The sequence below is a fragment of the Odocoileus virginianus genome, chromosome 7 (assembly GCF_023699985.2).
Source record: "Odocoileus virginianus isolate 20LAN1187 ecotype Illinois chromosome 7, Ovbor_1.2, whole genome shotgun sequence".
Taxonomy (NCBI): domain Eukaryota; kingdom Metazoa; phylum Chordata; class Mammalia; order Artiodactyla; family Cervidae; genus Odocoileus; species Odocoileus virginianus.
The window spans coordinates 44,009,253-44,024,766 of record NC_069680.1 but is presented as its reverse complement, the minus strand read 5'-3'; the positions used below and the strand labels follow the sequence as shown (position 1 = coordinate 44,024,766).

Below are 15,514 nucleotides of genomic sequence, written 5' to 3'. Positions count from 1 at the left end.
ATGGTGTCTTATTCGGTAGAATGGGATAGACTATCTCTTTCATCTGGTTTATGAGGAGTGCTTGAGAACCATTGATGTTTACCCATCATCTAAGAAACATTTCTCATTTCTCATTGGCATAGATTTAAATTGGCACCATAGCCAAATTGCAAATGGTATCGTTGAAGCTGTATCAGTTCATAAGTATTAAAGAGCCTCTCCTTCACACTCTCAAATCCAAATGCGTTATTCCCCTTTTGCTAATTTCTCTCTGGGCCTCAGCTGGTGACTCAACCCACTGGAACGGTGATCACTGTGCCTACCGTCTTCATTTCTACACTTCCTTAAAAACACTTTTTTCCCCCCACCCTTGCAGCCCCACCCAGCTTAACTGCCCACTGTCCCTGGTTGCCTGAGCAGGAAGGAGACCACTTTCTCTGAACTCCCAAACGTCTTGCTGACAACCCTCTTGAGGTCCTTTCCTCACTGTTGTGGGGTTGACTTAGGTGTGTAGTCCTCCCTACCCTGCCCCCCAGTCCCTCCCACAGCCACTTTTTGAAGGCAGAGGCTGTGTCTTTGTCACCTTTGTATTCTTCACAGCAACCAGCATGGCCATATTGTCTGTGTGGCTGGCCTCATTTAGAGGTGTGTCTGGCAGTCATCAGAACTGGGATTCTGGAGGAGACGAAGGCAACAGATCCTCTCTCAAGCAAAATAAAATAGACACTTGTGCACACACAGGTTTTATATTCGGATCCAGAGAGTTTATGGACCCCGTGGAGAATCCCCTGATTTAGACCATCATTTACTGGTCTAGTCAGACCTCTACGAATTAGGCGGCTTGAAATGTGTATTTAGAAAGCTCTTGGTGACCCGTAGAGCATGTGAGCTGTTTCTCTGTGTTACACAACCTTCTCCCTCAAGTGTTGAGCTCCCCCTCCTTTACACTAATTCTGTAAGGGAATTGAAATTCAGAAATTCATCCTTCATAGGGAAGTGATTATATTTTCATCTGCTGAGCCTTGTTTCAGAAAGTCACGGGATGCTGGCACTGGAAGGATCTCAGATTCCTGCCTGAAGCGAGGATTTAGAGCTTGCATTTTTAACACAACTCCCTAGTGGATTCCAAGGTAAAATCTTAGGGTTTGGGAACCCGGGTTCTCGAGCAGCGCACCCTCATTTTACTGGGCAAGACAGTTAGGTTCAATGAGGGAAAAGAATTTGCTTTACATCAAAGGCTAGTGGCCCAGCCAGTCTGACTCCAGGTTCAGTGTTCCTTGAGCCGGAGTGTGTGACCTTGTGTATTGAATAAGCATTGAGCAAGTTGAATCTATGGGAGTCAAAATGTTTATTTTATTTGGCTAAAACACAGGAATAAAGGCCTTGTCCCAAATAGGTAAAACAGCAACAATTATCAGTGAGGCAGACTTACTTCCTGCTTAATTGCGAAATAAACTGTAAACTAAAGCGGTCATCAGATGAAGCGCCAATAGTGGAATTTTGAGTTATAATTGGAAATTCACAACCTGACTCGTGAGTTAGGTTTTTCAGGAAAAGGCCATTAGCCTGTGGGTTTTTTTTTTAAATTAATTTTGATTATATGTTTTAGAATTCCAGCCAATTTCTGAATTTTCTGTTCTTATATGTGATTCCTAAGGAAACCATTTTCAAAATGCAGTGCCCTCCCAAGCTAAACAGAGGCCTTGATCAACTGGGATGCAATTCCTCCCCCCGGGGTGGCACTGGACAGACATAGGGCCTTTAGTCCATGCCTGGACTTGTTGATTCTGGCTCTCTGAGCTCATGCCCTTGGGCCTTGATGACGCGCTGGGTGTGGGGCTGTGTTCAGACCTTCTGCCTAACTGAGTGCTGTGAGGCAGTGTCAGCTGCATAGCAGTTTCTTTTGTATTTGCAGACTGGGGCCAGGAGCAGAGAGTCAGAGTGAAGAGAGGAGATGCTTGGCTCAGCACCCTTCCTTCCTCTGTACGCCCTGTCTTGCTCCTATTTGATCTCAGTGTTGTATCAGGGAGGAATTCCCCAGCCACTCACACCCAGTCAGGCCTCTGGCCACACATTCTCATAGCTGTCTGTGTGTTTCCCTCACAGCAGTTAAGACAGTTAAGACAATAAATAATAGTGTATTATGTGGGTGATGATGCTTATAATCTCGGGCTTCCCCACTAGACTATGAGCTCTCAGAGGGCCCAGACCTTTTTAGATTACTTGATAATCTCTCCCGTCCAGGGCTTTCATCTGCCTGATAATGCAGTCCTGGTCCTCCTGGGGCCTGGGTTGACCAAAGCATCTACACTTTATGATGACCACAGCAGGGTAGGATCCTCCTGAGCTCAGAGGCACGGCACCTCTGTTTAAAGGCAGGCTGTGATAACAGAGAAGGTCATGGAAAGCAGAAAGGCACTTTGGCATGGAGGTAATGGGCACTTTAATGTCACGTGATCACACGGTTCCCAGCTCCACCATATACTAATTGTATCTGCATCCTGGGGCAAATTGTTGCTTTTTTTCTATGCCTCAGAGACCCCATCTATAATGTGGGAAGAGTAACATAAATGGTCTGGCGCCATCGTGGGTACATAGTAAGCTCTAATTAAGGCTGTGCCCTGGGAAATGCACATGATATATCTGTGTGTGTGTGTCGATTTGTTGTTTTTGTTCAGTTGCTAAATTGTGTCTGACTCTTTGCGACCTCATAGACTGTAGCATGCCAGGCTTCCCTGTCCTCCACTATCTCCTGGAGTATGTTCAAATTCATGTTCATTGAGTTGGTGATGCTGTCTAACCATCTCATCCTCTGTCACCCTTTTCTCCTCCTGCGTTCAGTTATTCCCACCATCAGGGTCTTTTCCAATGAGTTGGCTCCTCGCTTTAGGTGGCCAAAGTATTGGCACTCCGGCTGCAGTCCTTCCAGTTAATATTCAGGGTTGATTTCATTTAGGATTGACCAGTTTGATCTCCTTGCAGTCCAAAAGAATGTGAAAAGTCTTCTCCAGCACCACAATTCGAAAGCATCATTTCTTCAGAGCTCAGGCTTCTTTATGTTCCAGTTGTCACATCTGTATGTGACTACTGGAAAATCTGTAGCTTTGAGTATGCACTGTTTTTTTTTTTTCTTTCCTTTCCTTTCTTCATTCCTTCACTATTGCATTTATTTATCAAATTTACCTGCAGTGATGCAGGCAGACTCAGCATCAGGTGCCACAGATGCTGCAGTGAATGAGACAGAATGGTTGCTGCCTTCTTGTTGCTTAGCAATCATCGTGACCATGGCTACTGTTGGGGAGAAAGGTGCCCTGAGGACGGGGTATTTTTCTTCTCTGCTCTGCAATCCCAGTACTGTTGTGTTCCTTCCTGCTGAGGGTCATGACCTTTCTAGAAGGGTGATTATGAAATGTGAGTGCAGTGATCTGGAGTTCCCTAGTGGCTCAGACTTTAAAGAATCTGCCTGTGATGCAGGAGACCTGGCTTCAGTCCCTGGGTTGGGAAGATCCCCTGGAGGAGGGAATGGCAACCCACTGCAGTATTCTTGCCTGGAAAACGCCATGGAGAGAGGAGCCTGGCAGGCTACAGTCCATGGGATTGCAGAGGGTCTTGATCTAGGATTGCCAGCTGTGTAACTCTGCACAGATGACGTAGCTACACTGTACCTCAGAGCCCTTATCTAAAAGTGAGGGTAAAAGCTAGCACCCAACTATTCCCTTAATTTCCTATTGCTGCTATAACAAAACACCACAAACTTAGTGGCTTAAAACAGCACAGATTTTTTTATCTTACTGTTCTGCAGGTCAGAAGTCCTAAGATCAAGGTAGGGCTGCCTGCTGGAGACACTTGGGAAAGATCCCTTTTCTTGTCTTTTCCAGCATCTGGAAGCTACCCACCTTACCTGCCCCATTCTCTATCCTCAAAGCCAGTAGCATCTTCCAATTTCTTTCTCATTCTGACCCTCTTAGAGGGACAAGTGGTTACATTGGGCCTACCAGATAGCCTAGGATGATACACCATCTTAAAATTCTTAATCACGTCTGCAAAGTTCCTTTTGCCATATAAGGTAACATGTTCACAGGTTCCAGGAACTAGGAATGGGTTTCCCCAGTGGCTCAGTGGTAAAGAATCCACCTGCCAGTTCAGGAGATGTGGGTGCGATCCCTGGGTTGGGAAGATCCCCTGGAAAAGGAAATGGCAACCCACTCCAGCATTTTTGCTTAGAAAATCCCATGGACAGAGGAGCCTGGTCAACTACGGTCCATGGGATCTCAAAGAGTCAGACACAGCTTAGCGACTAAACAACACAACATCGTTGATGGGCCACTGTTTAGCCTACTGCCCCAGCTCAGCGAGATGTGTGGTTTCTTATCTGAGATGGTGCAGGTAGAGTGTTTAGCATGGTACGTGACGCAGTCAACACTTAGTGCTCTTACTGTAACTGAGATTATGTTTCTGGGGCTAAAGAATGCCTGTTCATGTCGTCTTTCTTCACAGAGCTGTTCTAATAATAATTAATTACTCTAGTACCTTTATTATTATTATTGTGAGTCACTATTATTTATCAACCACTGTGTCATCCCCCACTTTAGACAAGAAATCTATATTCCAGTGAGGCTGAGTAAATCCTATAGGGTTTCACACCCAGTAAGAACCAAAGACTGTTTCATGCCAATGTCCTGATCTTTGTGGTCTGCTCTTCCACCTCCTCCTTTCGGTTCTTCATTGGACCTCAGCTGAGTTCTCACAGCGCTTTCCAGTGTGGTGGAGGCCCGTCCGGACACTGCCCTGGTAGAGAAGGCCAGTGCCTTGGGAGGTGGGAGGAACTTCTGTAGACACCCGGTCATCTTCCTCTTGTGAGGCTGTGGGCTCAGCAGATTCACTTTTGAAGCCTGAGTAATCCCTTCCTGGCTCCCACCCATGTTTGGCCCTATTAGGACCATCACGGGACTGCATCTCTTTGCTGGCTTTGCGCTGACTATGTAGGCAACTGATAAAGTCACTCACCCTCTCTGGGCTAAAGGTGCCCATAGGCCTTTTCCTCAGCCTGCAGCCCTCATACAGCCAGTTTGGACAAACTCACAGTAGGGCTCTTCAGGAAAGACAGCCCTTGTCCCATTGTGTTGGTCTGTTGCCCAGACAGACCAGATGCAGGTGCTGGCATGCGTGGACTAGGCTGGTCCTTGGGACAGTCGCCTGTGTACACAGGGGTGCACAGTAATAGCTAGCTATTACTTCAGTCAGCTTCTCTCAGCAGGATGAAGAGAAATCTGATTAAAGTAATTCACTGGACGATGTGAATGACAGTAGACTTAACCCTCCTAGAGAGAAACTTCTTTTTCCAAAGTGGAATATTGTGGTCCTGCCTGCCATGCTGTCTCCTCTGTCCGTCCACTGGAGATTTCTTTCTTCAAAGCACCTGGTCTGACTCCCTCCAGAATAACTTCCCTCTTCTGCTTGTCGTTGCCTGAGGGCCTCCGTGTGTTGTAGAATGACTCTCTATTGTTAGCTGTTGGTCCTGTAATGGACCGGAACCTGGTGGTCCGGAGTAGACGATAAGAAAGTAGGAGAGAGCGCTTGTTGGTCCTTTAATGGACCGGAACCTCGTGGTTCCGAGAGTAAGAGAGAGAAAGAGGCTGCTATCCCCTGGTTTACGCAGAAATCCAATAGAGCCCTGTGCTTAGGGCTCGGGCTGCTGCACGGAGGCACCCGGCGCCCTCTCGAGCGGGTGAAGGCGCAGCGCCCCTTCTCGAGAGGGTCTTAGAAGCCCGGGCAAGAAAGTGAGCTCAGCGGGCCTCCGTGCTCCAAGGAATTAGCCAGAAATAGAGAGAGAGAGAAGGAAAAGAAAGAAAGAAGGAAAGAAAGAAAGACACGGGGACCAATGCTCTGATGGAGCAAAGGTGTTTTAATCAACATGGCGTGGGCATATATACTGTAGTAATTCTCAGCAAAGATAAAGATTAAAATTCCAGACTTACAAAACATAAGATGACCCCTATCAAACAGAGAGTTGCAAACAATCATTTTTTACCATTTGGCTCATAAAAAGGAAGCGGGTACTTATCACTGTAATGAGAAATGCCTGGATTCCTCAGCCCTGGGAAAGGCATGCCTCTCCTCTTAATTCCTGAATATTCAGGAACCAATAAGGGCCAGAGGGTTCCTGACAGATCCAAAACAGCACACAGGAAGCCTCTCATTAAATGCTTCCTTACAGTTAGCCTTTCCCGTAGCAAAACAGTTTAAGAGTACAGACCCTGGCATTAGTTTATGTGGGTTCAAATCCCAGCTCCCCCACTTACTAACTCTGATCCAGTCTTGGGCAAATGACTTGACTTCTCTTAGCCATAATTTCTTGTTCTGCTAAATGGAAATAGTAGTGACTTCATAGGATTTTCATCACAGTGCCTTAGAACACAGGGGTGCACAGTAATAGCTAGCTATTACTTCAATCAGTTTCTCTCAGCAGGGTGAAGAGAAATCTGATTAAAGTAATTCATTGGAAGATGTGAATGACAGTAGGCTTAACCCTCCTAGAGAGAAACTTCTTTTTCCAGCAAATCCTTGACTGGTGGCAGGTTGGGAGAGATGACACAGTCCTTCCTTCCTCCCCCTGCCCCATCTCATGGGAGCCAGGTAGGAGCAGGTAGGAGCAGCTGGCAGACTGTCCCAGTGCCCTTGTCTGTTCTGCTGCCATTTTGCATTCACTAAAGGTCAGAGGGAAGGGACAAGCAGTTTAGCACCCATTTTCCACCCAGGCCTGGATTTGTTAGTATTTTCTTTTTGTTGGTGGCCCATCATGTCTCGTGGAGTCACGGGCACGGGAAGCTGAGTGGGTTATATTCTATGTGGCTTCTTCCTCAGAGGCCTCTTTCATTCTGGGGGGAAGGGGAGCTGGCCCCACTTGCAAGGGTGTATGCCCCTGAAGAAAGTCCTTCATATCCCCTCTGTGCCTAGATCAGACAAGGCACCACGCCCTGCCAGGGGCTCCCCAAACCGCTCTGCATCAGAGCTTCTACAGTGCCCTCTGGGGTCCCGTCTGGCTGAGGCGCGGGATACAGTGCCAGGTTTCTGCAGAGCCAGGCTGCCGAGCCCTGTGTGGGGAGTCTGTCTGTCACTTGAGATTTGTCTCAACTCTTCCTCTCCTGGCTGAGTGAACTTTCTCTTTCCTCTGGGTTTTACTGTGTGGTGGTCTAGCCCTTTCCACACCGGGCTGGAAAGTAATCGTGTCTGTCTCCTTGACTAGAATGAAGCTCCATGGGGAGCACTGCTTACCCACTTTCTTATCCCTGAATCTGGCTCAGTGACTGACACAGAGTTTGTACCAGGACGGGTTTACAGAAAATGTAATGTGTGTTTTGAATCACTTGACTATTATTATTATTTTAACTTCCAGTGCTTTGCTTAGTATCCAGTGAAGCTCTCAGTAAACGTTCCTCAGATGGTTGAATAGGACGTAGCTCAGAGGCTTGAGGTTGCTGTCAGGCGGAGCCGTTTCTCAGCCACGTGCTTCTCTGTGCCAGCCCCTTTTCTCCCCTGCTGGGATTTCCCAGGAGAAAGCCCTGGGGTCTGCCCTCCCCTTTGCAGTTCTTGGCCCAGATCCTCCAGATTTGATAACACCTGACTTTGAAAGACCAGATTCACTCCTTTCTTCCTGTCTGGTGTCACCTTTTGTATCTGTGGTTCATTGAGCTTTTGGATCCAGCTTGAAGTGAGGGGTGGGGGGACCCGAACAAACAAAAAGAGAATTAGAAAAAAAAACGTGACTTTGATCCACTCCCATCCCCTATGACTGGTGTCTTAGCAAGTCACTGAATTTTCTCTACCCTACCCTGCCCTGCTTAAAAGGATCACTACTGCAATCCAGGTACATGGATTGTTTCATTTTGAAACACTTTTCTTTGCTTCTTTTTCTCTTACACACAGACTCTTTTTAACCATGGATTGCAATAGAGGTTTTAGGCAAAGCCAAGTCCATGGAAATTCAACATGTGGGGTAAATACAGGAGCGTAAATAACAAACCAAATAAAGGTTTGGGAAACCCTTCCATGGATTATAGAGCAAGGGGTCTGGGAATGTTTTAAGCCTCATGCAGGGGTAAATGGCAGGTTCAGGGTTCAGTAGAGGTATTTGCAGATGTTGTTGAAAGCCCCTTAGCTGCCATAATTGGCCCCTCAGCCCACCGTGTGTGGTGGGTACACGCCTTAGTTGGCCGCCTGCACTTTCCTGGGCTTCATGCTCACCTCTTGCAAAAGCATCCGTGGCCCCTAATTGCTTGTGGGAATCCAGAAGTTATTTACTGGTGGCGTTTAAAGAGTTTCCTGGTATATGTTCAACCCACCAACTCCCACGTTTCTCCTTTGAACCTTCTGGGGGTATAGGGAGGGAAGTGTAGAGAGATTTCAGAGGCATTTGAAATATTCCCTCAAGAAAAGGTAGGGAGCTGACTCCTGGTCCCCCACAAACTGGCACCTGCCTCCCCTTCCCACTCAGTCCTGGCTGCCCCACCCTTTATCCTGCTCTCCCCTCCTTGGCTCTCCCATCCCCCCTGGAACCCGTCCGCCTTTCTCAAGACTCTGCCCTGCAAAGTTGGCTATTACACAGCCTCAGGTTTTCCATTAAGTGTCTGAAGAGGCACAGGTTGGAACCAGCAGCTAGGAGTTTCGCTTCCTGTGTGCTAACCTCCTGCCTTTGCTTAACCCTCCCCAGCGGACACCACCGAGCGCAGACGCGCCTTCTGTTAGTGAGGACCAGCCCCAGAGCCTCTTGGAACAAGGCAGCCCTGCCCCACTGGTCCCCTAAGGTCTTTCCTTGGTCAGCCTGACTTCCTGGTCTTTTAATGTCCAATCATCTTTCCCATGAGCTTCTGTGATAGCTCAGTTGGTAAAGAATCCGCCTGCAATGCAGGAGACCCTGGTTCGATTCCTGGGTCAGGAAGATCCACTGGAGAAGGGATAGGCTACTCATTCTTGGGCTTCCCTTGTGGCTCAGCTGGTAAAGAATCCGTCTGCAATGTGGGAGACCTGGGTTTGATCCCTGGGTTGGGAAGATCCCCTGGAGAAGGAAAAGGCTACCCACTCTGGTAGTCTGGCCTGGAGAATTCCATGGAGTGTATAGTCCAAGGGGTCACAAAGAATCGGACATGACTGAGCAACTTCCACTTTCACGTTTCCCGTGGCTCAGTCCCAAAACACCTTTGATGGGTGAGAAGTGTCTTCATGTGCCCAAGAAAAACCGCCCCCACGCTCTCTTCACACATTATGTACAGTACAGTTACCCTCAATGGTAACACCACCTCGGTCTTTTGTTTCTGTTTCATCATTTGATTTGTGATCTTTTGGGACTTATCTGGTTGGCATGATATCATGTCAGTTTTGACGCTTTGTGCTGCTAACTCCTAAACATGATTGCCTTCCAGGTCCCAAACCAGTGGTGTTCCTGCAGCATGGCTTGCTGGCAGACTCTAGTAACTGGGTCTCAAACCTGCCCAACAACAGCCTGGGCTTCATCCTGGCAGATGCTGGTTTTGACGTGTGGATGGGGAACAGCAGGGGAAACACCTGGTCTCGGAAACACAAGACTCTTTCAGTTTCTCAGGATGAATTCTGGGCCTTTAGGTATCTTTTGAGTCAATTATAGGGGATCTATTTCCTTGGTACCCTCATTGTAAACATTGGGGAGGCAAATAGATGGGGAATTCAAGATCACATGACATGAAACCAATGGTTTATGGAAGGTTCTACACCTTAACCTTCTCCCTTCCTTCATAGACATGTAGTCCAAATGTTAGGAATTTGATAAATAGCAGTAAGGTAAATTATAGATAAATGGTTACATTGAAGGATTAGATTCAATAAGGAATTTTTTCTTGTTTTGGCGTTCCTGGTGGTGTGGGTTCTGCTGAGTAAATTGTGTCCCATAACCTTCTCCTTTCCTTCATAAACATGTCCTCCAAATGTTGTTCACTTTTCTTATTTCCAGAAGGTCTCTTCTCTCTCTTAATTCCAGCTGGACCAGTTAATCACTGCATGACATTAGGGATGCATATGGCAGAAGCCCTGTGTGTCTGTAAAATGGGGATAATAAATACCTGTCTCGTAAGATCACTGGGGGCTTAACAGAGAGGAAGCTGGAGAGAGGCTGGCAGAGAGCCTGACACGTTGGGAGCTGGCACACGTGTACACGGGCTCAGTGTTGTGTCCCTGTTCCAGGCATTGGAGAAAGTCAGCACCAGGGACTCCTTCGGGCTTGCTTCCCAGAACCCACCCAAGGCCGTAAAACACAAGAATGAGAGCTTTTACCAAAGGCCTGGCCAGGAATATATTTGTTGTTACATTACTTGTAATAGCAAAAAGTTGGAAATTCCCAAATGCCCATCAGCAGTGAATGGACAAATAAAGTGTGATGTATTGACACAGTAACCAACTGACAGCTATATGCAATGACAGAGACGAAGTCTTATGCAGAAAGATACATGCTGTTTGAGCCCATTCATAGAAAATTTCAAAAATGGATCACACTGTTTTATGAAAAATGAGGAAAGCGGTTCTTTCAGGAGGCATGGTTATCAAGAAGCCCAGAGAGGCTTCTGCAATCCTGGTAATATTGTTTCGTGCGCTCAGGACTGGTGTACCCAGCTGTGTTCAGCATGTAATGACTTATCAGACCCACACACTTGTTATTTGTATGCTGTTGTATTTGTATGCAATGTCTCCATGGAAGATTTCCTTTTTTTGGATTACAGTTTTGATGAGATGGCAAATTATGACCTACCAGCTTCAGTTAACTTCGTTCTGAATAAAACTGGCCAGGAACAACTGTATTATGTGGGTCATTCTCAAGGCACCACAATAGGTATGTATATAGTAAAAATGGAAGGTTGATAAAATGTCTTGTAACAAAATTTGTGTTTGCCCTTAAAAGTGAAATATTAAAGAATGTTAGTTTAGATGGAGTTTTGTGTTTGTTTTTTCATGCCAAGCAGAAATAATGAAAAGGGCAAAGAATTTTTGTAAAATTGAGTCTTCTCTGGAAATTCAGACTTAAACATAAATAGGTAAACATGCTGTATATGGTTCTCTTGATTGAAGGAGTTAATGTAAGCCACAGCCTATTATGGGACTTCCCAGGTAGCACTAGTGGTAAAGAATCTACCTGCCAATGCAGGAGAAGCAGGAGATACAAGAGATGTGGGTTCAATCCCTGAGTCAGGAAGATCCCCTGGAGTAGGAAATGGCAACCCGCTCCAGTATTCTTGCCTGGAAAATTCCATGACAGAGGAGCCTGGCGGGCTACATTCCAGGGAGCCACTAAGAGTAGGACACAACTGAGCATGCACAGACACACAGCCTGTTACATATCTTCCTAGTTAAATACTATGGGGATATGAGAGGGTAGATAGATGATAAGAAGTTTTATAAATGTAGGGACTTTTATAAAGAAAACAAGGAAATATGCTGATTGTTTTAAGTGAACTAGACTAAAGCTAATTTTAAGGATGCCATAATATACTTTATTTACAGTTTTTAAAACTCACAAGTATTTTTAATTTATGCTGATGATAAAAGTAATATGTGTTCATTGTAATAGAAACAAAATTTAGCAAAGTTTCAAGAAAAAAAAATTGCCCATAATTTGAGCAAACGAGTTCCCCTGAATAGGGACTAGAGACCTGTGTCATAATTGGTTTAATTCCCTCTTTAAGGGTAAGCTATGACTCATATCTTTGTGTTCCTGTCACACAATCTCCTTAGAATACTTTCCTAGAAGGAAACTATGATATGAAAGGTAAAAATGCGTTAAAGTGTCTCCAGATATGTGGTCAAGTAGCATTGCTCTCATTACCAGCCCTCCCCTCTCTGCCAGCTTGAGAGCCTTCAAGCAAGAAGTGACACGGACATAATTGCCCTTCTTATTAACGGACTTAACCAGTTTTTCATCTATATTCCTTCTTCCTTGACTTGTTTATTTGTGTCCTTTGCCCCACTGCTTTCAAAATTGACGTTCTGGGGCCATGATTAAGGCAAGAAGTGACCCAAGAGGAAGCTAAAAGATATTTTAGAGCTGCTGCTGCTAAATCGCTTCAGTCGTGTCCAACTCTGTGCAACCTCATAGACGGCAGCCCACCAGGCTCTCCCGTCCCTGGGATTCTCCAGGCAAGAACACTGGAGTGGGTTTTAGAGCTAGAGGATTCTAAATGTGTAAGTTCCTTTTGAGTCCATGGTGACTGCTTTGAATACCTTTGTACATCGTTCTTAGTGATGAAGGGATGGAGACTGTGGGGTGGATCTATTAGGAATACAGTCTTCAGTCTCTGACTTACATCATAAAGGAATGGGAAGCGTCTCCTGGTTCTAGCAACTTGGATTTCTTCCAGTGTATATCTAGGTTGCAAATTGAAACAAGCACTTAACAAATACTTGATTTACTAATTTAACCAAACTCAGTACACACACATAGGCGTTCTGTGTGTGCATGTGTGCTCAGTCCTGTCCAAATCTTAGCAACCCCATGGACTGTAAGCTTTCCAGGCTCCTCTGACCATGGAATTTTCCAGGCTGGAATACTGGAGTCAGTAGGTAGCCATTCCGTTCTCCAGGGGATCTTCCCAACCCAGGGATCGAACCTGTGTCTCTTGAGTCTCTTGCGTTGGCAGGCAGATTCTTTACCACTGTGCCACCTGGGAAGCTACATCGGCATTCAGAGGCCCTCATTTCTAGTTTTGCTTCCTGGCATCTCTTGCATAGATAATCAACAAGGACCTACTGTATAGCATAGGGAACTGTACTCAATATGTAGTGAAAGTGAAAGTCACTCAGTCGTGTCCGACTCTTTGCGACCCCATGGACCATTCAGTCCAAGGGATTCTCCAGGCCAGAATATTGGAGTAGGTAGCCGTTCCCTTCTCCAGGGTATCTTCCCAGCCCAGGGATCAAATCCAGCTATCCTGCATTGCAGACAGATTCTTTACCAGTTGAGCCACCAGGGAAAGCCCATTAATACTGGAGTGGGCAGCTTATCCCTTCTCCAGCAGACCTTCCCGACCCAGGAATTGAACCGGGCTCTCCTGCATTTCAGGCGGATTCTTTACCAGCTGAGCTATCAGGGAAGCCCAGTGTGGGAGACCTGGGTTTGGTCCCTGAGTTGGGAAGATCCCCGGAGGAGGGATCGGCTACCCACTCCAGTATTCTGGCCATGAGAATTCCATGGACTGCATAGTCCATGGCTTGGCAGAGTCAGGCACAGCTGAACCTGAACGACTTTCGTATTGTTTGCATGGTTCTCCAGTTGCCACTAGAGGGCGACATGCACCCCCGCCGCCCCACCCTCGCCTCTGCGGAGGGAAGTCCTGAAGATGGAATTCTGTTCTTTTCGTTTTGTTCTCACAGGTTTTATAGCGTTTTCACGGATCCCTGAGCTGGCCAAAAAGATTAAAATGTTCTTTGCCCTGGCTCCTGTGGCTTCAGCTGAGTTCATGACTAGTCCTCTAGTTAAATTAGCACGGATTCCAGATCTTGTTTTCAAGGTATTTGGACCCACCCCACCCCCACTCCCTTCCTTCACAGATGTCCTTTGGTGCTGAAGAACTGGCCTTTAGTGGAAGAATGCGTGCCTTCCTCCCCTGCCAATGGAGCAGTGAGTTTCCTTCTTTCCATGGTTTTTCTTCCCTGCTTCACCCCTACTTCCAGATCCTGGGGAGTCCGTGAAGGTATCCTTAACTCGACACTGGAGCCTTCAGTTCTCATGGTTCACACATCAGTGCAGCGCCCCACCTGCCAAGAAAGAGAGCACGAGGAAGGCCAGGAGAAAGGCAGCGTAAACCTCCTTGAGGTTGCCCTTTATTCCGGAGGATGGGCCTGTGCATGGAGGAGTAGGCAGGAGATGGGAGACAGGAGCTTCCCCGTGCCCGACCTTGGCCACACCGATGGTGATCTAAAGACACAGTTACTATTATATTTTATTATATGACCCCTAAGCACAGGCTGATAACATCATCAGAGATCAATGTGTGAAGCCTCCAGGCTGTATTCAAGGAGGCAGTAATTTTTATGAGAAGTTGAGAACCAGCTGAGGCCAGATGCACTATCTATATTCTGGGCATGATACATTTATACACACACATTGGAAACCCCATACAGGAATATATACTTCATGTATACATATCTCTTGGTCATTTAAGAAATATATTCACAGGACGTACAGACCCTTCTCTGACCTCAGAATCCAGATTCTCTGTACCACTGGTCAGACAGGCAGATAAGATATGGGCCCCTCTAACCAGATTTATTTTGAATACCTTGGGTAATAGAAGCTTCAGTTTTCATTATAAACAATTAGAGATTACAAACAGTACCTTCAACTACCAAGTTTTCTCCTAGTACCTTCCTCATGGTGCTCAGTTTGGGGTCTTTTCCTGTGGACCTTGTGGGTGAATTTACATACCTGTATAGGTCCAGAGAGAAACATTTTTTTTTAACATAGACAGTATCCAACTGTGTAACTTGAGTACATTGATAAAGACCCTATTTCCAAATATGTCACATGGGGAGATAAAGGGAATGTCTTTTGAGGAAGGGACACAATTCAACCCATAAAACTGCCTTTGTAAGCGTTTAAATTTTTCATTCTGCTTATCCTTGTGGATAGGCATTAGCAAAAGTGTAAATTATAAGGAGATAATTTGAGTTCACTATAAGGAAGATCTTTTTCCTGTTTCATATTATGTACATATGTGAAGATCTGCCTGGAAGGCATGGTGATTACCCCAGAAATACTTGAGCACGGGTCCAGGGGCCATTGATCAGGCCTGGTGTACACAAGAAGTCGGCAAACATTTTCTGTAAATATTTTTGGCTTTGTGGGTCACATCATTGCCGTTGCAACCACCGAACTCTGCCATTATCATGTGAGGACAGCAGGAGACTATGTTCTAATAAAACTGTGTTTTATTAGCTGTGTTCTAATAAAACTTTATAAAAACAGCATGCTGACAGAGGAGGCATCGTGCTTTATTGCTTAGTGGGTGCAGAGTTTCAGTCTGAGACGCTGAGAGAGTTCTGAAGACCGATAGATAGTGGTGATGGTCACACAACAGTGTGAATGTACTGATGCTGAACTGAACACTGAAAAATGGTTCAAATGGTAAATTTTATATCAAGTATTAAAAAGCTCCAAAAAGGAGTGGGCAGGATTTGGCACACTGGCCAGTAGAATTGGATTAGACATATGTGTTCTGAGGAGACACATTGCTGACCAATTAGAGTTTCAACTCTTTCTCAGAAGTCACTAGCCATCTGTCAACGTCAGATGAAACCTTTTGGGGATGGCCCTGGGATGAGGGATCATTCAGGCCCTTTCCCACTGTAAAAGCCTTCTGTGGACCTATTTGATTTGCTGCCTTCATTTTTGCATTTGAGACTTTAACATCTGTGACATCTGCTGTTGCCTTAGTAAGCATATCACACAGGTATCCTGGTTTGAATGACTGTTGGTTGCCCTTTCTCATCTGTCCCTCTGTGGAGATAGGTGGTATGT

The 15,514-nt window shown here is 45.9% G+C and overlaps 1 protein-coding gene across 2 annotated transcripts in view; it reads left to right on the top strand.

Annotated features, from left to right (window-relative positions):
- The window catches only part of LIPA (lipase A, lysosomal acid type), a 96,421-nt gene that overhangs the window by 69,349 nt on the left and 11,558 nt on the right, over window positions 1-15,514 (top strand). For both annotated transcript variants that reach the window (XM_070470635.1, XM_020914622.2), the window contains exons 4-6: window positions 9,399-9,597; window positions 10,725-10,834; window positions 13,369-13,505. In XM_070470635.1, the coding sequence (XP_070326736.1) occupies window positions 9,399-9,597; window positions 10,725-10,834; window positions 13,369-13,505 (446 nt within the window). The remainder of the gene's footprint in view (window positions 1-9,398; window positions 9,598-10,724; window positions 10,835-13,368; window positions 13,506-15,514) is intronic.